The sequence below is a fragment of the Lepidochelys kempii genome, chromosome 14 (genome assembly GCF_965140285.1).
Source record: "Lepidochelys kempii isolate rLepKem1 chromosome 14, rLepKem1.hap1, whole genome shotgun sequence".
In the NCBI taxonomy this organism is placed as follows: Eukaryota; Metazoa; Chordata; order Testudines; family Cheloniidae; genus Lepidochelys; species Lepidochelys kempii.
Window position 1 is genome coordinate 9,806,941 of NC_136393.1, and position 16,996 is coordinate 9,823,936.

The 16,996-nt window shown below is 42.9% G+C and overlaps 1 protein-coding gene across 4 annotated transcripts in view; it reads right to left on the reverse strand.

Moving 5' to 3' along the window:
• The window catches only part of RAB11FIP4 (RAB11 family interacting protein 4), a 195,043-nt gene that overhangs the window by 8,471 nt on the left and 169,576 nt on the right, over positions 1-16,996 (reverse strand). For all 4 annotated transcript variants that reach the window (XM_073310342.2, XM_073310345.2, XM_073310343.2 and 1 more), the window contains 5 exons: positions 8,319-8,542; positions 5,948-6,130; positions 4,708-4,842; positions 2,875-2,910; positions 1,148-1,247 (listed from right to left, as the gene is read on the reverse strand). In XM_073310342.2, coding sequence (XP_073166443.1) covers positions 1,148-1,247; positions 2,875-2,910; positions 4,708-4,842; positions 5,948-6,130; positions 8,319-8,542 — 678 coding nt within the window. The remainder of the gene's footprint in view (positions 1-1,147; positions 1,248-2,874; positions 2,911-4,707; positions 4,843-5,947; positions 6,131-8,318; positions 8,543-16,996) is intronic.

A 16,996-nucleotide genomic window follows, 5' to 3' on the forward strand; every position in this document is an offset into this window, starting at 1 on the left:
CTGTAGGGTCAGCCTGTTGGAGGGAAAGTGATGCAGTGGGACAGGGCCCCAGACTGGAAGGCAAAACCTGGGCTCTATACACAGCTCTGCCATGGACTTGCTGCTGCAGCTTGGGCAGGTCACATTGGCCAAGTGTGTCCCCTAATTTTAGGTGCCCAACTTGAGATGCCTTGAGCCTGAGTTTGGATTTGGGAGTGCTCACCTCCCTGAAAATCAAGCCCCTGTAAGGCGCCTCAGAAGTTGGGCTCCAAAATGGGGCACTGAAAGCTTGGGTTTGCTTATATAAATTTTGGACTTTGAGGCCCAGTGGGCCTCAGTTTGGGAAACTGAGCTAAGCTGCAGCAAAATGAGCAGCTACCTCGATAATGGAATTGACAGACACATTGGGCCCAATCTCATTCACATTAAGGCTTCTTTATGCTGCTCTGGCAGCCCAGAGGGGCCATAAATGGACGTACTTGTCATCCATACTGGCTTTATTGGCATATCAATTTTAAAGGCCCTTTTACACTATCAGAGCGCAGGTAAGGGCTTTCTTTTTTACACAGAAGTTGTCCCACTATCACTATACCAGTGTAGTTAAAGCAGTACAACCGCTTAGGGTAGACGCCGTTATACTGGCATAGCTAGCCCTGGGGGGAAAAGAGAATAAACTGTGCTGGCATAAAACCCCTTTATATTGCTATAACTGTACCCATGCAAGAGTTTTACTGGGATAACCATTTTAGTTTAAAAAATGTATATTATATATAAATAACCTCATGTGCAACTGAAATACTGATACAAAAGCTATGTTTTGACCAGGCATTTAGTGGAGATAAGAATCAGACCCATTGTTGCTTTTTCATTTTCTTACTCCGTGAAAGGCTTACATATTAATCACGTTAGAGGTCATATTTCAATAAAGAATTCTTAGCTTGTACTTTCATTCTCTTTTTGGTTAGGTTCTTCTATTTCTTTTGGGAGAGGAAGTGAACATGAACTTTGGGATATTCCATTACTCCTCACTTTTCGTTAGAGATCCTGACTGATCTTGCCCATATCTACTAGCCACCTCGGGTGACTCTTTCTGGTAGACAGACAGGTCTCTGGCTGCACCAACAAGAGCTGTGCTGAATCTGTCAATCATGATGTGAAGGCTCCTCACCTTTTCAGTGATATCATTATCGCACGAGTCTATGCTGTCTCGGAACAAGTCCTCCATGCTGCCATTGCTGCTGCTGAAATTACTGTTGTGGAAGAGTTGTCTGGAAGAGCAAAAGGATTATTTTACATCATAGGGGGAAAAAAAAGTCTACTTTATGGACTGGCTTTGCACCTTGAATGTCCCCAGCTAACATCTGTGCAATAGCTTCAACATAACTTAACTACGTATGGCTCTGTTTACACTTGACTTTGTCGTCCTACTTTAACCAATACGTTTATTCCACGATGCAAATGTCTTGCTTGTCAAATTAGGCAGGGTTAAAAAGAGGTTAGTTGTTTATAGTTAACCACTATTTGTCCTTGTCCACGCCAGATGTGGAGTTAAAGTTGCATGTAATATCATGTTCACTTACATGCTAGATGCCAAATCTGGGGGAAGGTGGGACCTAAGTGATGTTGATAGGCTTCTGTGTAGCTATACCTATCAGTTTTGCAGAACAAGTGGCACAAAAGTTCTCTTTATTTACAGAAAAAACATAGAAGATTCCACTGTGTGATGCTGCAATATGCAAGAATTAAGAATACTTAAGACTGGTTTGAAACTACCTGTTTGGAAGTTACGTACAAGCTGCATGTTTGCAGATTTTCCTCACCACATTACGATGCTTTAACTTTGAGAGAGAGGATATGCCACTGTCCGGTACGTACAAAAAGTCACTGCTTCCCAAAGAGGGGTAGTATTAAGATTTCCTGGACCAGATCCAGTATGAGTATTGCATTCCTCCTCCACCCAAGTCCGTGTACTTAGTCTTAACTTGGACCTGAATCTGGAGTGACCACCATTTTTAAACAGCTGGGCAATTCCCTTTGCCCTCTGGCAACAAAACTAGGTCAGGAAGGCAATAAAATAGTAATTCCTGATGGGGCATAAGATGCAAACAGGATGGCATCTTTTCAAACTCCTAACAAGGAAACAACTGGCTGATTCACCTACTGGGCCAGCTTGTCCACTCCAAGAGCCTGTTGCTGACTAGAATGGCTCTGATGAGTTCGCTCACTTATGGAATATTGAAGGCGGCAGCTCTATAATCAGAGAAATTATATTCTTCCTAAATCCAGCACCCAAGTGGCTGTGTTGGCCTCCAGACAGAAGAGATTTTATTACAACACTTTCAGCAACATGACGCTAACTTGGAATTCAATTAGCTTAGCTTCCCATTCATGTGCAATGCCACACCTATACAGTCTCTCCTCCACATTGGTGGGTAATTAATTCCTTCACCAGGGACTTCATGCCAGGAGGTGCTGAGAGTCTCTCTCAATTGAGACCATACAGAATTAGTTGTGGACAAAGAACTACATTAAATTGTAGTGAGCGTGGAATAAATCAGCAGAGAAATAAGTCAGCAAAGCCGGTAAATAGGGGTTTGCCTAACCAACTTCTGTTTTATAAGCTAACTCAGAATTAAATGTGCTACTTGACTGAGGAGGGAAGAGAGAAGGAGGAATCCTAACCTCAAGCTGCATTTCTTCTGATGCGGCTGCTTCCAGCCGCAACCATGTCAAACCACCTCCCCCCTGACACTTCCTCCCCACCTAAAGCTTCTCTTCTGCACACCCTATTTGGTTTCTTTTGAGTACTTCATTCTTAGTATGAATCCATGACATCAGCATGAATTCTGGTCACAAATGATTTCAAAGTACTCAGAATGAGCTCAAGTGTCTTACCTTCCAAAAGCTGTGCTTGAGATTTTTCGGTTGGGGCTACATGGAGACAGAAGGAATAATGTAGTAAGCAAGCAGTTTATTTGGTTATTGTGCAATTCAGTAAAATCTCAGTTTAGTTGCCAATTGAGTTCCGTACAGCATATACAGCTGTCTTATTTTAGCTTTTAATTTGCTCCACCAAAACATGGTCATAAAACTTAATCATAAACTACACTAATAATTAATGGAACTCCTTGCCAGAGGATGTTGTGAAGGCCAAGACTATAACAGCGTTCAAAAAAGAACTAGATAAATTCATGGAGGATAGTTCCATCAATGGCTATTAGCCAGGATGGGCAGGGATGGTGTCCCTAGCCTCTGTTTGCCAGAAGTTGGGAATGGGCAACAGGGGATGGATCACTAGAGGATTACCTGTTCTGTTCATTCCCTCGGGGGCACCTGGCATTGGCCTTTGTCAGAAGACAGGACACTGGGCTAGATGGACCTTTAGTCTGACCCAGTATGGCCATTCTTATGCAACATGAAGTTGGGTGTAGAGCCATAAGCTACCGTGATCATGAATAAAATGAATTTGGGAATACTATATTCAGTACAAACAGCACTATCATATTTAAACAGATTTTTGCCAGCTTGAGTCAAAATGAAACTGTAGAACGGTATCTGCTGCAACTCATACACACGAGCAAATCCACTAGCCACCCCTACCCCACGATACATAGAAATGCACGGCTCTGTGACCGAGACTGATTGCACATCTTTTGTTGAAGCAGAACACTACTCTGAATTCAGGACTGTCAGTTGCAATGTCAAATTTCATACCAAAATGGTCAAAGATACAACCATCACATTTTACGTACTGCTGTGACAGCAGCTGTAACTGTTACATAACATATACTTGGTCATTGTTTTCTTATCAAGACTAGATGAAGTGCATTAAGTTCTAGTTCCCGGGAATGTGAGAAGCGGCAAGCTTTGTATTCCGCTTCTAGGGGGAGCTAAAGGTTCACAGATGAATTGCCACAATAAGCAAGGGATTTGTAGAAATATTTAGACTCCTTCAGAGTCTAAGGAAAATGCTTTGCAACTGTCTATCTACATGTGGGTGGCAATACTGGGGACAGAGATATAAAGGAAAAAGCTAGAATTCTTGAGGAAGTCACCATCATCCTGGTTTTAAAGTTGCATTTTTTTCCCAAATCTGGTTTTAGGTTAATAAAATCCTCAAGCCACTTGAATCAAACCACAGAATCTAGAGATCCTGGGGCAGATTCTCAGCTGGTGTGAACTGTCTGTCCCATTGACATCCATGACCACAGCAGTGGAGCTATGACAATTTACACTAGCTGAGGATCCACCCCAGAGACTCATTAGATCAACTTATCTCCCTCCGTGATAGAAACGTGCTACCGGGAACAATCTCAGACAAGTAACAGTATTTTATCCATGGGTGCTGAGCAGTAGGGCTTCCCACTTCCTTGGGGAGGTTGTTCCACAGGCAAATACCACCCACACTCTGCAATTCAAGATCTCATTGTTTAAGTATTTAAAAAGAAGAGGACATTAGTGCTCCAACTGAGAAATAGTTTCTTGATGGTAGGGAGAAGTTCTTGTTAAAATCAGGCAAGGTTTGAATATCCTATGCTATTCTTCAACAAGAACAACTGCCTGTTACATTTGATACTAGCTAGATGTGATGTATTGGATACAAGTTAACAGGAAAAAAGATGGGGCATATTACCGCAGTTTCCCCTTCTTATTTAGTAGCTGTTGCTTTGACTGCTGGCTAGCCCCATTTCAAAAGGGACTGCTGAGAACGGAGTGCTGGCAACTCACCTGTTTGCTTTCAAGTTTTTCAGCCTCGCTTCCAAGTCATTAAGCAGGTTTATTTTTTTGCAGCACTGGGAGCAGTAGACGTCCAGTAACTCGCTGTTATAAACGTGCCTCATTTTCCTCGGCGTTTGCCCAGCACTGTTTGCGGGAAAGGAGACCTGTTACTGGCTATTGTTACTAATTCAAATTCATTTCCCTCTTAGTGGTATTTCATAAGTAGTCACGTTGCAGTAAGCGTGCTGGGGAATGCATTGCCACTCCCACCACCCCTGCTCTGTCAAGGCCAGCTACAGGAACAGAGATGGGGTTCCAGAGCCCATTCGGATCAACTATATGCTGCTAATTACCACAATACCAAATCCCACTTGGAGGAGGGATTTTAAAAGAGCAAATGGTTTCTGCTATGTCTACACCAGGGGTTTTCAAACTTTTCAGGCTGCGTACCCCTTTCCAAAGAACGCAGTCTACCGCATACCCCTGTCTGAGATAGGGTCATAACATACCCATGATTAGATTGACAAGTCTGACTAAATACAATGTGTTGTCTGCTATGACAGGATTTTTCTTGCATACCCCCGGTGAGCTCACATACTCTAGGAGGTTGAAAACCACTGGTCTATGCTATCAGAACCACTGAGAGTCTGATTCTCGGTTATTCTGAGCCCAGGGTAATGGGAAAAGACAGGATCAGCTGATTGTAGTTCAGCGTCTCTCTCTCCCTCTCTAAGTATTAAAGAGCGAGTACTTCCTGAAGAGATTTAAGACATTCAGGTTCAATCTTCGTATTTATTTTTTTCCAATACAAGCTCATCCATCCTTACAAGACATGTCTTTTTGTAAGGGAATATTTAATACACAGTGTTAGAATGCTAAAAAGGAGGGAGACATTCATACTAGTCATCCCCAAACATTGCACAAGCACTAATGTTGTTCAAGGTCTAATCTGATTTCCAGCTTTAAGTCAGTCAATTTCTAATAGTTGCGAAATCCAAGTATTGCAATATATAAAGAGAATCAATCTAGGAGCAAAGCTAGGGGGTTTATTGCAGTGTGACCTGACATTACAGGCACTGGAAACAATGTAGTCGTCGCTGTGGCTTTTACAAGAAAGACATTTGCTAGTAGTGTTGTGGGCAGAAATTGAAATTTTAGTTTTCAAGTAACTAGACAATCCAAGAAGTTCTGGTACGGCCCCTGTACACATGCTCAGAAGAATACGCTGTCAAAATAAATAAGTACCAACCTGGAAGACACAGATGAGCCAAGGTCAGAGTAGGCGTTGGTTCTGGTCTCATCATCAGGGCATGGACTGCTGGGAGTAAAATCCACATCATCTCCTTCCCCATAGTCTTCAAATTGTTCCTCGTTACTGATCAGAGAGGCGGTGGAATAGGTGGAGAGGTCAGAGGGGTTGTGAGGACTTGACCTGAAACAAGACATCAGAACGGGTAGGAGGCCAACCCTCAGAAGACTGCCTTTTGCCCAAGGCAATTTTCTCAGCTGGTTTGGGCTGGCAACTTCTTATTCAAAAGTCAAAAGCTTTCATGATCCACTTGCATTTACTAAAAAAAACTACCCCTAATTACAGCAATAAACCCATATAACAGTGTGTGTGTTTGTGTTTTGTGAGGTTGACAGGACAACTGACCTTAAAGGGCAAGGGATATGGCAATCGGTGAAACAAGATTCTTTAACTTTAGATTGTAACAACATTTCAATGCCTCACGCTCCCTTGCCTTTCATGAGCTTCCTCCTCTGGAGCAGAGGGTGTCACCACACACAAAGCTGACCTAAGGGCTCAGGAAGCACTTTAAAAAATTGGGGTAGAGAACAGAGTTAAATAATTTGCTGAAGGTCTCATGACAAGTGGCAGAGCCAGAATGAAATGGGAGCCTGACTCAAGTCTCCTCGACAATATGGCCGTTTCTGCATTACTGCTGTTTTTACAAGAAGCTAGACTCCTCTGCATGAGAGCTCACAAGCAGGGCCCTTTCATCTGTACTTGGTCTCTTCTGGAATCTAAAGTTTAAACAAAGCAACATTTTAAAGTGAATGGTGGCTGGATGGCACAAATGTCATTTTCACATGCTGCCCCCTGCCAGTATTTCAGATGTAGGCTCTCGTTTTTCCCTCCTTTGCTGAGATGCACTTGTAATTCATATTTCTAAAGGTCAATAATTTACAAAGCCAGAATTTAGGGCAACTCAAGTCTTGCACAGAACAAGAGGACATTTGGGACCATACACATAGGCAGGCTTAAATTCTGCTAGAGGAGATTTATCAGATTATTACTCCCTGAAGAGGGGACAGATTAGTAACTAGTCAGCAAAGCATTTTAACACCTTCTGTTCTTAAAGGTTGCAGTAAAGATTGTGCATGGAAGGGTTCTGGGGACCAAAATTTGTATAGACCCAGTAGCTGCAGTTACGGTCCTAGATACTCATCTGGCCCCCCATTACTGTAGCTTCTGAGCACCTCAGTATTTACGCTCAGATCCCCACTTCAAGGTAGGGCAGGGCTATTATCCACATAATAGGGGGAACTGAGGCACAGGGAGACTAAGCGACTTGCCAAAGGTCACTCAGGAAGTCTGTGGTGGAGCAGGGAATTGAACTGAGGTGCTCCAAACTAGCACCCTAACCATGAGGTCATCCTTCTTCTCCAGGCCTACTGCTCCCCATAACCAGAACTGACTGGAGGCCTACACCTTGCTCCTCTTCTGTTATCTAGACCCACAACTCCAGAAACGCTTCAGTGGTTGGGACCTTCCCAACCCATCCCTCCCACAGTTTATGATTGGCAGATATGCCGTGAATGAGGCATGGATTACAGGAAGAGAAAGGAGGGTCATGATTAAGGCAGTTGAATACTGCCCTGGATAATTGGATTTTATCCCTGCCTCTGCCACAGAGGTTCTACACGATGCTGGGCAAGTCACTTACTCCAAACTTTTCACAGGCAGGCACTAATCATCTGATCCTTCTTTTCTGGGTGCCTGATGTGACTTTTTAACATCACAGGCCCAGGCCTGCAAAGCCCTAGCGGCCAACAAACTGAACGGTGCCTCCTGATGTCAGGGGGAATCCAACGCACAGGATGGCAACGCAAAGCTCCTCAACTACATCTGCAAAACCTTTTCAGCCCAGCCCTCACATCCTTTGAGCGTGACAGAAGAGTAAGGCTGAAGAAGCACCTGCACACTCTGCTGTGGATTCACACTGGAGTCCTAACACAAATGGGCTCCAGGAGATCGGAAGGCGAACAAAGAAAACCCACCCATTTTTGGCAATTAGCACAGTGCTCAAACTTCATCAGAACTCAACCAGCGCTGTCACTATAAAGCGGGACTTTGTCCCAGCCGAGGTGCCATAGACACACGTTCAACCTACTGGAGCCTGGCGAACAAGCCAGAAGACACAAGGGCTGAGATTTCCAAGGCCACTAGGGGAGATGGATGACCAAATCCCATTCATTTTAAATAGAGGGATCTGGACACCTAATTCCACATGTCGGAGAACCTCAGCCCAGACAGGCCTAAAACAAGAGGGATCAGCTGGTTTAACCTCCCCTCCCCTGCACAAGACTCACGTCTTGACAGGCACCTCACCACTCACTTGTCTACAGGCAGAAAGAGTCCACTGAGCACGCTGTCCTTCTCTTCACTGCCGCACACGTCGGATGCCTCAGAGCTCTGTGCACTCTCGATGGCACTGTCCATGTCGGACTCATGGTGGACCTCTTGCTGGGCCAGGGTCATCGTGTCTTCATCAGGAAACAGCTCGGACTCACTGTACACACTTTCACCGTCCAAATAGGCACCGTCCTGGATTTCGCTACCCTGTCCATGGAAGGGAAAGAACAGTCAGAAAGCATACAAGTTTGTGGCAAGATGTGCAGAGTAAATGAAAGCAGCAGCCATATCCCTCTCCTAAAAACACCATCAGCATGCTGGTATTCGCATCAGAATCATATTTAATCACATTTGGAGGGCCCGATCCTGTAAACACTCAATGCACAGAGCTTCTCCTAAAGCATAAAACATTGCACACCTCTAACCAGCGTTACATAGTGTTACAGAGAGCCAGCTGCAGGAATGCTTGTCTGGAACCACAACCTGCCTTTGACAGCGAGTGTCAACTAGGGCAGAACTGACTCCTGTTCACAACTGGGCTTGTATGTCCCCATCTTGCACAACCAGAAATCTCTGGTCTCCAATATTCATTTATCTGCAATGTTCTTTTCCCATAGTGTCCTTTATCAAGAAAGGTAGGGAGGGAACAGATTTTCACTGGTCATAGAGTAATATAACCTCAGTAGAAATGCAGGACCTAGTAGTAGCTATTTGCTTATTTGTTGAAAGGAAGAAGAATTTTGGGCCCAAATTTCCCCTCCACCCTACTGCAATTACCACAAGTCATTAGCCAGATACATTTTTGTATGCTTTCCAGTTTTGTTGTTATCCAGACATCTCTTCCAGCACATAGCAGTGCTGGTATATGCATTAGCATATACTGGGAGCTGTGGTCTATCCTTGTGGATGCTCGGTTATTTTCTCTATGCTTTGAAAACACAAGAACCAGTCAAACGCCGAAGATTAATCTTCACTTGTAAAATTAAAGAAGCCCCTTACTAAGAGGACATTATAAAGGAGCAGCAGTTTCTGACATGAGACAAGTGTGGTGTGACTAACAGCTTTGTCACCCAGCTGAAGCAACAAGGAACTACTCTTTACCAGAAGAGAACTTCAACGTCTTGAAAACAGCCATTTGTAACAATCGTTACCAGAAATTCAGGTCTTATCTATCCTATTTTTTTCCTGGAAGACTGACATTGGCGGAACTAGCAGGATTATAATGTTACAGAGACCAAGTTTGTGAGCCCTGATTTATATGAAAGCAAAACTGATTTTTTTATTCAGATTTTTGAACTTAGAGTTTTAGAGAATTATTTAATGCCATTGACCTAAAAACAGTTGGGAGGAAAACATGCTGTACGCTACAGCTTCAAAACACCCCACTAATTCACGTAAGGGCACCCACTCCAATTCCCTGGGTCCTCCAAAAGTTAGTCCAGCAAAAATAGGGGTGTGGGTGGGGGGGAACCAGATTATTTTGCATTCTATGTATTTTTAAAAGCACTAGTAGGCTGGGATTTTAAAAAGGAGCCTACAGGAATTAGGTGCTTGTATCCCATGGGACTTGGACACCTAGCACCCTTTGGCCAGCTGTAGTCTGGGACTACACATGCTCAGAGTTATGCACATGTGCAAGTCTTTGCAGGGTGGGGGCCTAAGTTTGACTCTGAAACTGAACCAAGATGCCAGTTACTTGTATTCATGGAATACCACCACTGACAACCACTGAGGAAATAAATATATATAATGAAGAACTGCTCCCTCTTATACTTCACTGTTAGGTATGCTGTCACTGATCCTCATATCTCTAGACTGAGACAAGTTGTTTCCACAAGCAGTTAACTCCCTGCTGCACTGCTGGTTCCTCCCACGGCTCTACATCAGATACGCTTTTGCAAAGAAACATCCCTTATGCAAATCACTATAGAGCCCTACTGACATTGCAGAACGTTGGACTAATTAGTTTCTAGGAAGTGGATTTCCTCCTCAACATATACTCTGAATGCTCACTGATGTCACCAGGTTAAGGGCCACTGTATTTAAAGGGCACTTTAATACAGATCTTTTCCATGTTAGTCACAAACAGTGACTGATCTAGGGGTAACGTTTTCAAAAGTGCCTAAGTGACTTTTGAAAATGGGACTTTGCCACTTTTGAAAATTTTACCAGAGATCTACACATCACTACATTAGTCATAGGGGAGGTAGAGCTGCCTAGTGGCTAGATCATTGCACTGGACTTCAGAGACATGGGTTCTATTCCTGGTTCTTCTGCTGGGTGACCTTGGGCACATTCTCTGCCTCAGTTTCTTCATATGTAAAACAAGGATAACCGTTCTTCCCTCCTTTATAAAATGCCTTGAAAACATGCCAATATATATTTATATACAAAACCTGTGCTGCTTATTTTTTAACATCTTTGGACAGCTACAACAACTTGGAAATCCACAGGCCCAGGATGGGCATGAGTCACCCCGGATGTCTGCTGCAGCGTGGTGACCCACATGGCCTCAGAGTTGCCACATTTCTTAAGGGTTTTATGCAATTAAACATTAGCTGCTGTTACAGAAATATCCAGATCTGTTAAAAAAAAATCTGTGATCCAAGAGAAGGTGGCACTCTGGAAGTTTGACTGAAACACATATTGCTTAAGTAAATCTTTACACAGCAGGTAAATCTCACTAGTGTTAAAACAAATTAATGTGAGAAATTGAAGGTCAATAGCAGCATGACAGACTCTCATTCCAAATCCTGCAGGTAACAGCTTACATTTAGTTTTCTAATAATAGGAGCCCAGACTCTCTAAAAAGGACCATTAGCAATTAAATAGACAGTCACTCTCTCCAGAGTACTAGGTGCTCATTTGCCTCCTCCCTACCAATTTGTGACAGGCTAATGAGCCACATTTTAAATTTGTATTACAATGTATATTTATAATAAGTCACAGCACACACTATACCTAGCTCTTGTGTGTCAGCATCACGTATTATTGTTTCCAATGATAATTATTCCTCTACTTTTTAAGATCTCCACTTCTAACTCCTTCTAGGTACAGGCTTTGGGAAACCATCACCTTCAGTCAGAGCTTAAATTCTCAGTATTTTCCAGAGCTCTGGGGCTTTAGCCCTGTGGGACATGCCAGGGCTTGGGGCTTCTGCCCTGCAGGTTTGAAAATATTTACTGGAACTCCACTCCAGGCAGCTCTGACTGAATTTAAGCCCTGCCCCCGGTAGCCAGTTTACTGCAAAAGTGCCCACAACGCCTCAGAAACTTGCTTTATACCCAGAGGAAGCTAATCGTTATAAAACCACACATAACAGCCACTTCCAGAAAAGTTTCAGAGTAGCAGCCATGTTAGTCTGTATTCGCAAAAGGAACAGGAGGACTTGTGGCACCTTAGAGACTAACCACTTTATTTGAGCATAAGCTTTCGTGAGCTACAGCTCACTTCATCGGATGCATAATTAAAGTGGAAAATGCAGTGAGGATGTTTTTATAAACACAAACACCCATTTTTTCATGGTCTATCACTTCAAAAGGCCCCCTGCGCTGGTAATAGCTTATCTGAAGTGATCACTCTCCTTACAATGTGTATGATAATCAAGGTGGGCCATTTCCAGCAAAAATCCAGGGTTTAACAAGAACGTCTGAGGAAGGGGGGAGGGAGGGTAGGAAAAACAAGGGGAAATAGGTTACCTTGCATAATGACTTAGCCACTCCCAGTCTCTATTCAAGCCTAAGTTAATTGTATCCAATTTGCAAATGAATTCCCATTCAGCAGTCTCTCGCTGGACTCTGGTTTTGAAGTTTTTCTGTTGTAATATCGCAACTTTCATGTCTGTAATCGCGTGACCAGAGATTACATGGTCTGTGTGTATAACAACATCCTCACTGCACTTTCCACTTTAATTATGCATCATATGAAGTAAGCTGTAGCTCAGGAAAGCTCATGCTCAAATAAATTGGTTAGTCTCTAAGGTGCCACAAGTACTCCTTTTCTTTTTCCAGAAAAGGAGTCTATTGGCTCATCTGACAAAAGTTGCCGCCCATGAACTATGACAGTGGTTCTCAAACTTTTGTACTGGTGACCCCTTTCACATAGCAAGCCTCCGAGTGCGACCCCCCCCCTTATAAATTAAAAACACTTTTTTATATATTTAACACCATTATAAATGCTGGATGCAAAGCAGGGCTTGGGGTGGAGGTTGACACCTTGTGACCCCCTGAGGGGTCCCAACCCCCAGTTTAAGAACCCCTGAACTATGAGGAACTCCCCGTTAAGAGACTTGACTTTAGCACAGTACAGGCCATACGTGCAGCCAGCTTATCAAGTGGGTAGGGTAAACTGATGGCTTGTTGCGCTCTAGATCTTTGCCACCAGATGGAAGACAATCTAGCCTTTGTATTAGACAACTTCTCTCCCTCCATGGTGCACTATAAAAGTTCTCAGCACAAGCTGAATAGTGCGCCTGTCATCGTTATAATAGAAGCACTACCTATTATAAACAATACAGGGGGTTGAGGGCAGCTGTGTGAAACTGCTTGGGGTTTTGGAAATGTCCGGAATGCCAGAGGGCAGCCAAAGGTGCATGGTAAAATGAGTTAATCACATCTACATATATGGGGTGCACGTACTTATACACACCCACACTTTAGAAGACTTTTCTAGGAATTATATAACTTTTTAAAAGGCCAATCTGTTACAAATCCAAGTCTCCTGATAGGTTGTTTCTACCAGATTTAGTCTTGATTTGTTGATGGGCTTTTGGTGTTTTAACCACATCTCCAAACTGCAGTAAGGCAAGGTTGTGGGAGTCAAAGTTCAAAAATGTTAAAGCCATCTGCATTGCTGAAGGCCATACAAGTTGTGTTAGTCAATGGCAAACACGTGAAACAACCACCCTTCCTAGAGCTTTGAAGCAAACCTGTGCAATTGTGCGGATGCTCCAAGCTCAGAGTGGCTTCTTATGATCTTTCAGTGGTCAAGCTCTGAGATCTGTTAGCTGAAGAGTCATTGCTAGAGAAAAGACTTTTCTCTCTGTACCTACCGAAGACTTATCTTTATAAGTGGAAAGAGTATATCTAAATGATGCTTAAGGCACATGAGGTTACAAACTTCCAGGGAATAGTCACAGAATTCAAATTTTTTTATATATAATTTGTAATTGACAGATCATATCAATGTTTATTTTAAGCATTTTTCTATTTTTATCTATTTAAATTTTCACAATTGCACAAAATTATGGGGAGAGGGGTCAACATTACATGTGAAAATATACAAAGTAAATATCCTTAAATCAATCTAATACATTTTCAAGCAGCCTTACTTTGCCTATCTGTAAATTTCAATCATTGATGGAAATATTTTAATCAGTTTGCTCCTGTACAGAGTGAAACTGATGTTTACAGATAACCATAGAATCCTTCCAAGCCTAAATATTCACAAATGGAGCAGCAATAGGTCACAGGAAATGACAAAGAAAATACCCACGACATGTAAAAGGGGGGGTGGGGGGGGGAGAGAAACTGCCACAAGAACCACCACTAGAAATTAAAGCTGGAGTTAGTGAATACCATTACTAAGCAACATGCTTGCAAGTGTACATTACTAGCTAAAGCTATCAAAATATTTAAATCGTTCAGCATTAATATCAGTAATCTCCGCTTCATACATAATGTCAGTGCTGAAAGTACACTTAGCAAGAGAAGCTTATATACCCACTTCTACAAAATGACACAAACTTCTTTTAAAAATGAGCATAAATTCAAAATTAAATCTCAAGTTTTTCCTACAGTGCCTAGAAAGAAAGCACTCCTGTACAAAATAAGTGATTGGAACACACACTATTCAGCTTTTCTTTAACCTCCCCCGACCCTAATATTTAGGTAGGGTTTAAGATGCATAGAACATTGCAACCCCAAGTCATTCATTGTCTCAAAAATCCACACACAAACCTACGGAGGGAATAGAAAGGCAAATGATGCAATTGGAAAATGAATTATATACTTGGATTTTTACTATCGTCTGCTCCCTATTTTGCTTGGTATAGTCAAGACAACAAAATTGTGACTAATGGTTTTGGAAGGTTCCTGTATAGCAGACCGTACAGCATGTCAAACAATACAACAGCTTGGGATTAAGTGACACAACGCTGGTATTATTGTCTAATCAAGTACAGTACTCAAGGTATCCCAAAGTGCTTTACATGCCAGCGAGAGATGCTGCAGAATTTGCTCTGCAGTAAGTGCTTAGTTGAACACCTGCTGTCCACAGATCTCAGAACACTTCGCAAAAATTAATGAATTCCCTCCCTCGAGGGGCAATTGTGAGGCTTAAGTCTTATCCACATTTAACACAGATGAATAAACTGGGGCAGAGTGGTTAGTGACTTTTAGATGGTCAAAGCAAATTCGAAGGAGAGCCAAGAACAGAACCCAGATTTCTGTGCTCTATTAGAGCCAGCTGTCTTCCTTTAAGCCCCATGTAGGGGATCACAGCAGCCATTTTGGAGCTCAATGACTAGATGGTTCAAGGGAACGCAACTTGAGGGGTCTGACCCTGAAGGTTAGTAGGCTGAACTGTCCCCAGGTTGGAAGTGACAGAGACAGTTATTAAAATGCTTCAATACTTCTAACTTTGCTAGACACTAAAAAAAAAAAAATCATGGACTGAATAGAGACATTGGATTTATGGCTCATTACAAAAAATATATATAACCCATTAACAACCCACCCAACTGCTTCCCACTTTCCCAGGTGTCAATGGACCACTTCACCTTGAATGGTCCCTTGAAATATGCATTAACTGCTTATGTGAAACAATCTGCCCTATCTTATATTTAGCTGTGACACTCTGAGTAAGACTATGGGCTTGTCTACACCACACAGCTTTTAGCGACAAGGCTGTGTCGATACAGCCTTGTCGCCAAAAGTCAACGTGTGTAAGTGCTCTTTTTTGGTACTTTGTCGGCACTTTTGCTGACAAAATACCCTCAGCCCCGCGAGCAGCGTTAGCTTTGTTGGCAGGAGAGCACTTTGACAACTTCGCAGTGTAAACAATCCCTGTCTACAATAGCACTCCTGTTTATGTTGCTCAGGGGTGTGAAAAGCACCTTACCCCTCTGAGTGATGTAAGTTACACCGATAGAAGCACCGATGCAGACAACACTGTCAGCAGGAGAGCGTCTCTGCTCGTTTAATTATGTCGATGGGGGAAGCTCTCTCCTATCAGCATAGAGCGGCTACCTGTGTGATCTTACGGTGGCACATCGGTTCAGCTGTGCCGCAGTAAGCTTGCTAGTGTAGACATGGCCGAAGTTTCCCAGACCTGAAGAAGAGCTCCGTGTAAACTCGAACGCTCGTCTCTCTCACCCATAGAAGTTGGTCCAATAGAAGATATTACCTCACCCCCCCCTTGTGTCTCTAATATCCTAGGACCAACATGGCTGCAACAACACTGCCTAAATTCAAATACTGACATTTCTCATTTGATAATGAGCAGTCTGGAACCAAGAGACACACGCCCACATGAATCCTTTCAGATCGAAAAGGAGGTACAAACAGTTGCTTGCAAGTACTATCCATCTATCTGGCCTCTACAACCATAGCATCTGATCACCTCACAAGCATTGAAGTTTATCCTCACAACACCCTAGGGGATGTAGGGAAGTACAAAAACGGAAGCAGATTTCACCTTGAATTACAACAGTTTAGCTGTCTAGTTAGTTAAAACTAGGATTTCCGAGCATATAATTGGCAACAGGAGTCTTGACCAAGTGACCACAGCCAGGACGCTGGCACTCAGTTTCAACCGGAGTGGTCTTCCTGCTTTAATATTGATTCTGCCAGTTTGATCCTAATTAGTAACAGTATGTCAGAGCTGTCCTTCCTTCCCAGTCTAAACACCAGAAAAGTCACCATTGTACAATGGGAGGGGAACAGGTGCCACGGAGAGATACGCCAGGTTTGGCGGCCTCCCATCTAAATACTATTTAGCATCACAAACCTACTAGAAAAATGGGCTCTTGTCCCAGCTGAAAAAAGCCTATTGAATTTGAAAGCCAACATCTCAGACTATTTAGTATGGGGGAGGGTTCTACTAGAAAACTTCCAGCCACCCTGTGCGCTCTCCACTTTAAGTGCATTTAAACCAACGGTTACATATTTATTTTAAATGTGGATGTAATTTCTCCTTCAGTTCTCAGAAGGATGCAAGGAGCTGGTGATTTACTCAGCAGTTGTTTGAATGAAAGCGGCCAAAGTCCTGCATCTGGTGAGACAAGCACAGAATGAAGTGCTCAGCTGAGCAGTTAATAAATCGTGCTTTTACATTTTAGTTCACTGGGAAGTTTTAGAACTTCCTGTCAGCAGGCAACCCTCACCCACCCAGCTGTGGCCGGTGGGCAACCATACGAACGAATGCCTTCAATTAAACCTTCAGAAATAGGTAGAGGGGAACAGAAGCCTTGCCTTGGCCTCTGGTCTAGCAAGAAGGGATGACCGATGATGGCAGGAATTCCAAAGCATCTGGTGCTTAAAATGAATCTTTGAAAGTCAGAGATCAATATGTAGAGAATTACTATTCTATTGAGCTATACAAAATGAAATGCTATTTTAAGGCTACAAATTACAGTTTGTTCAGTGCAGTCGCTCTGTGTGA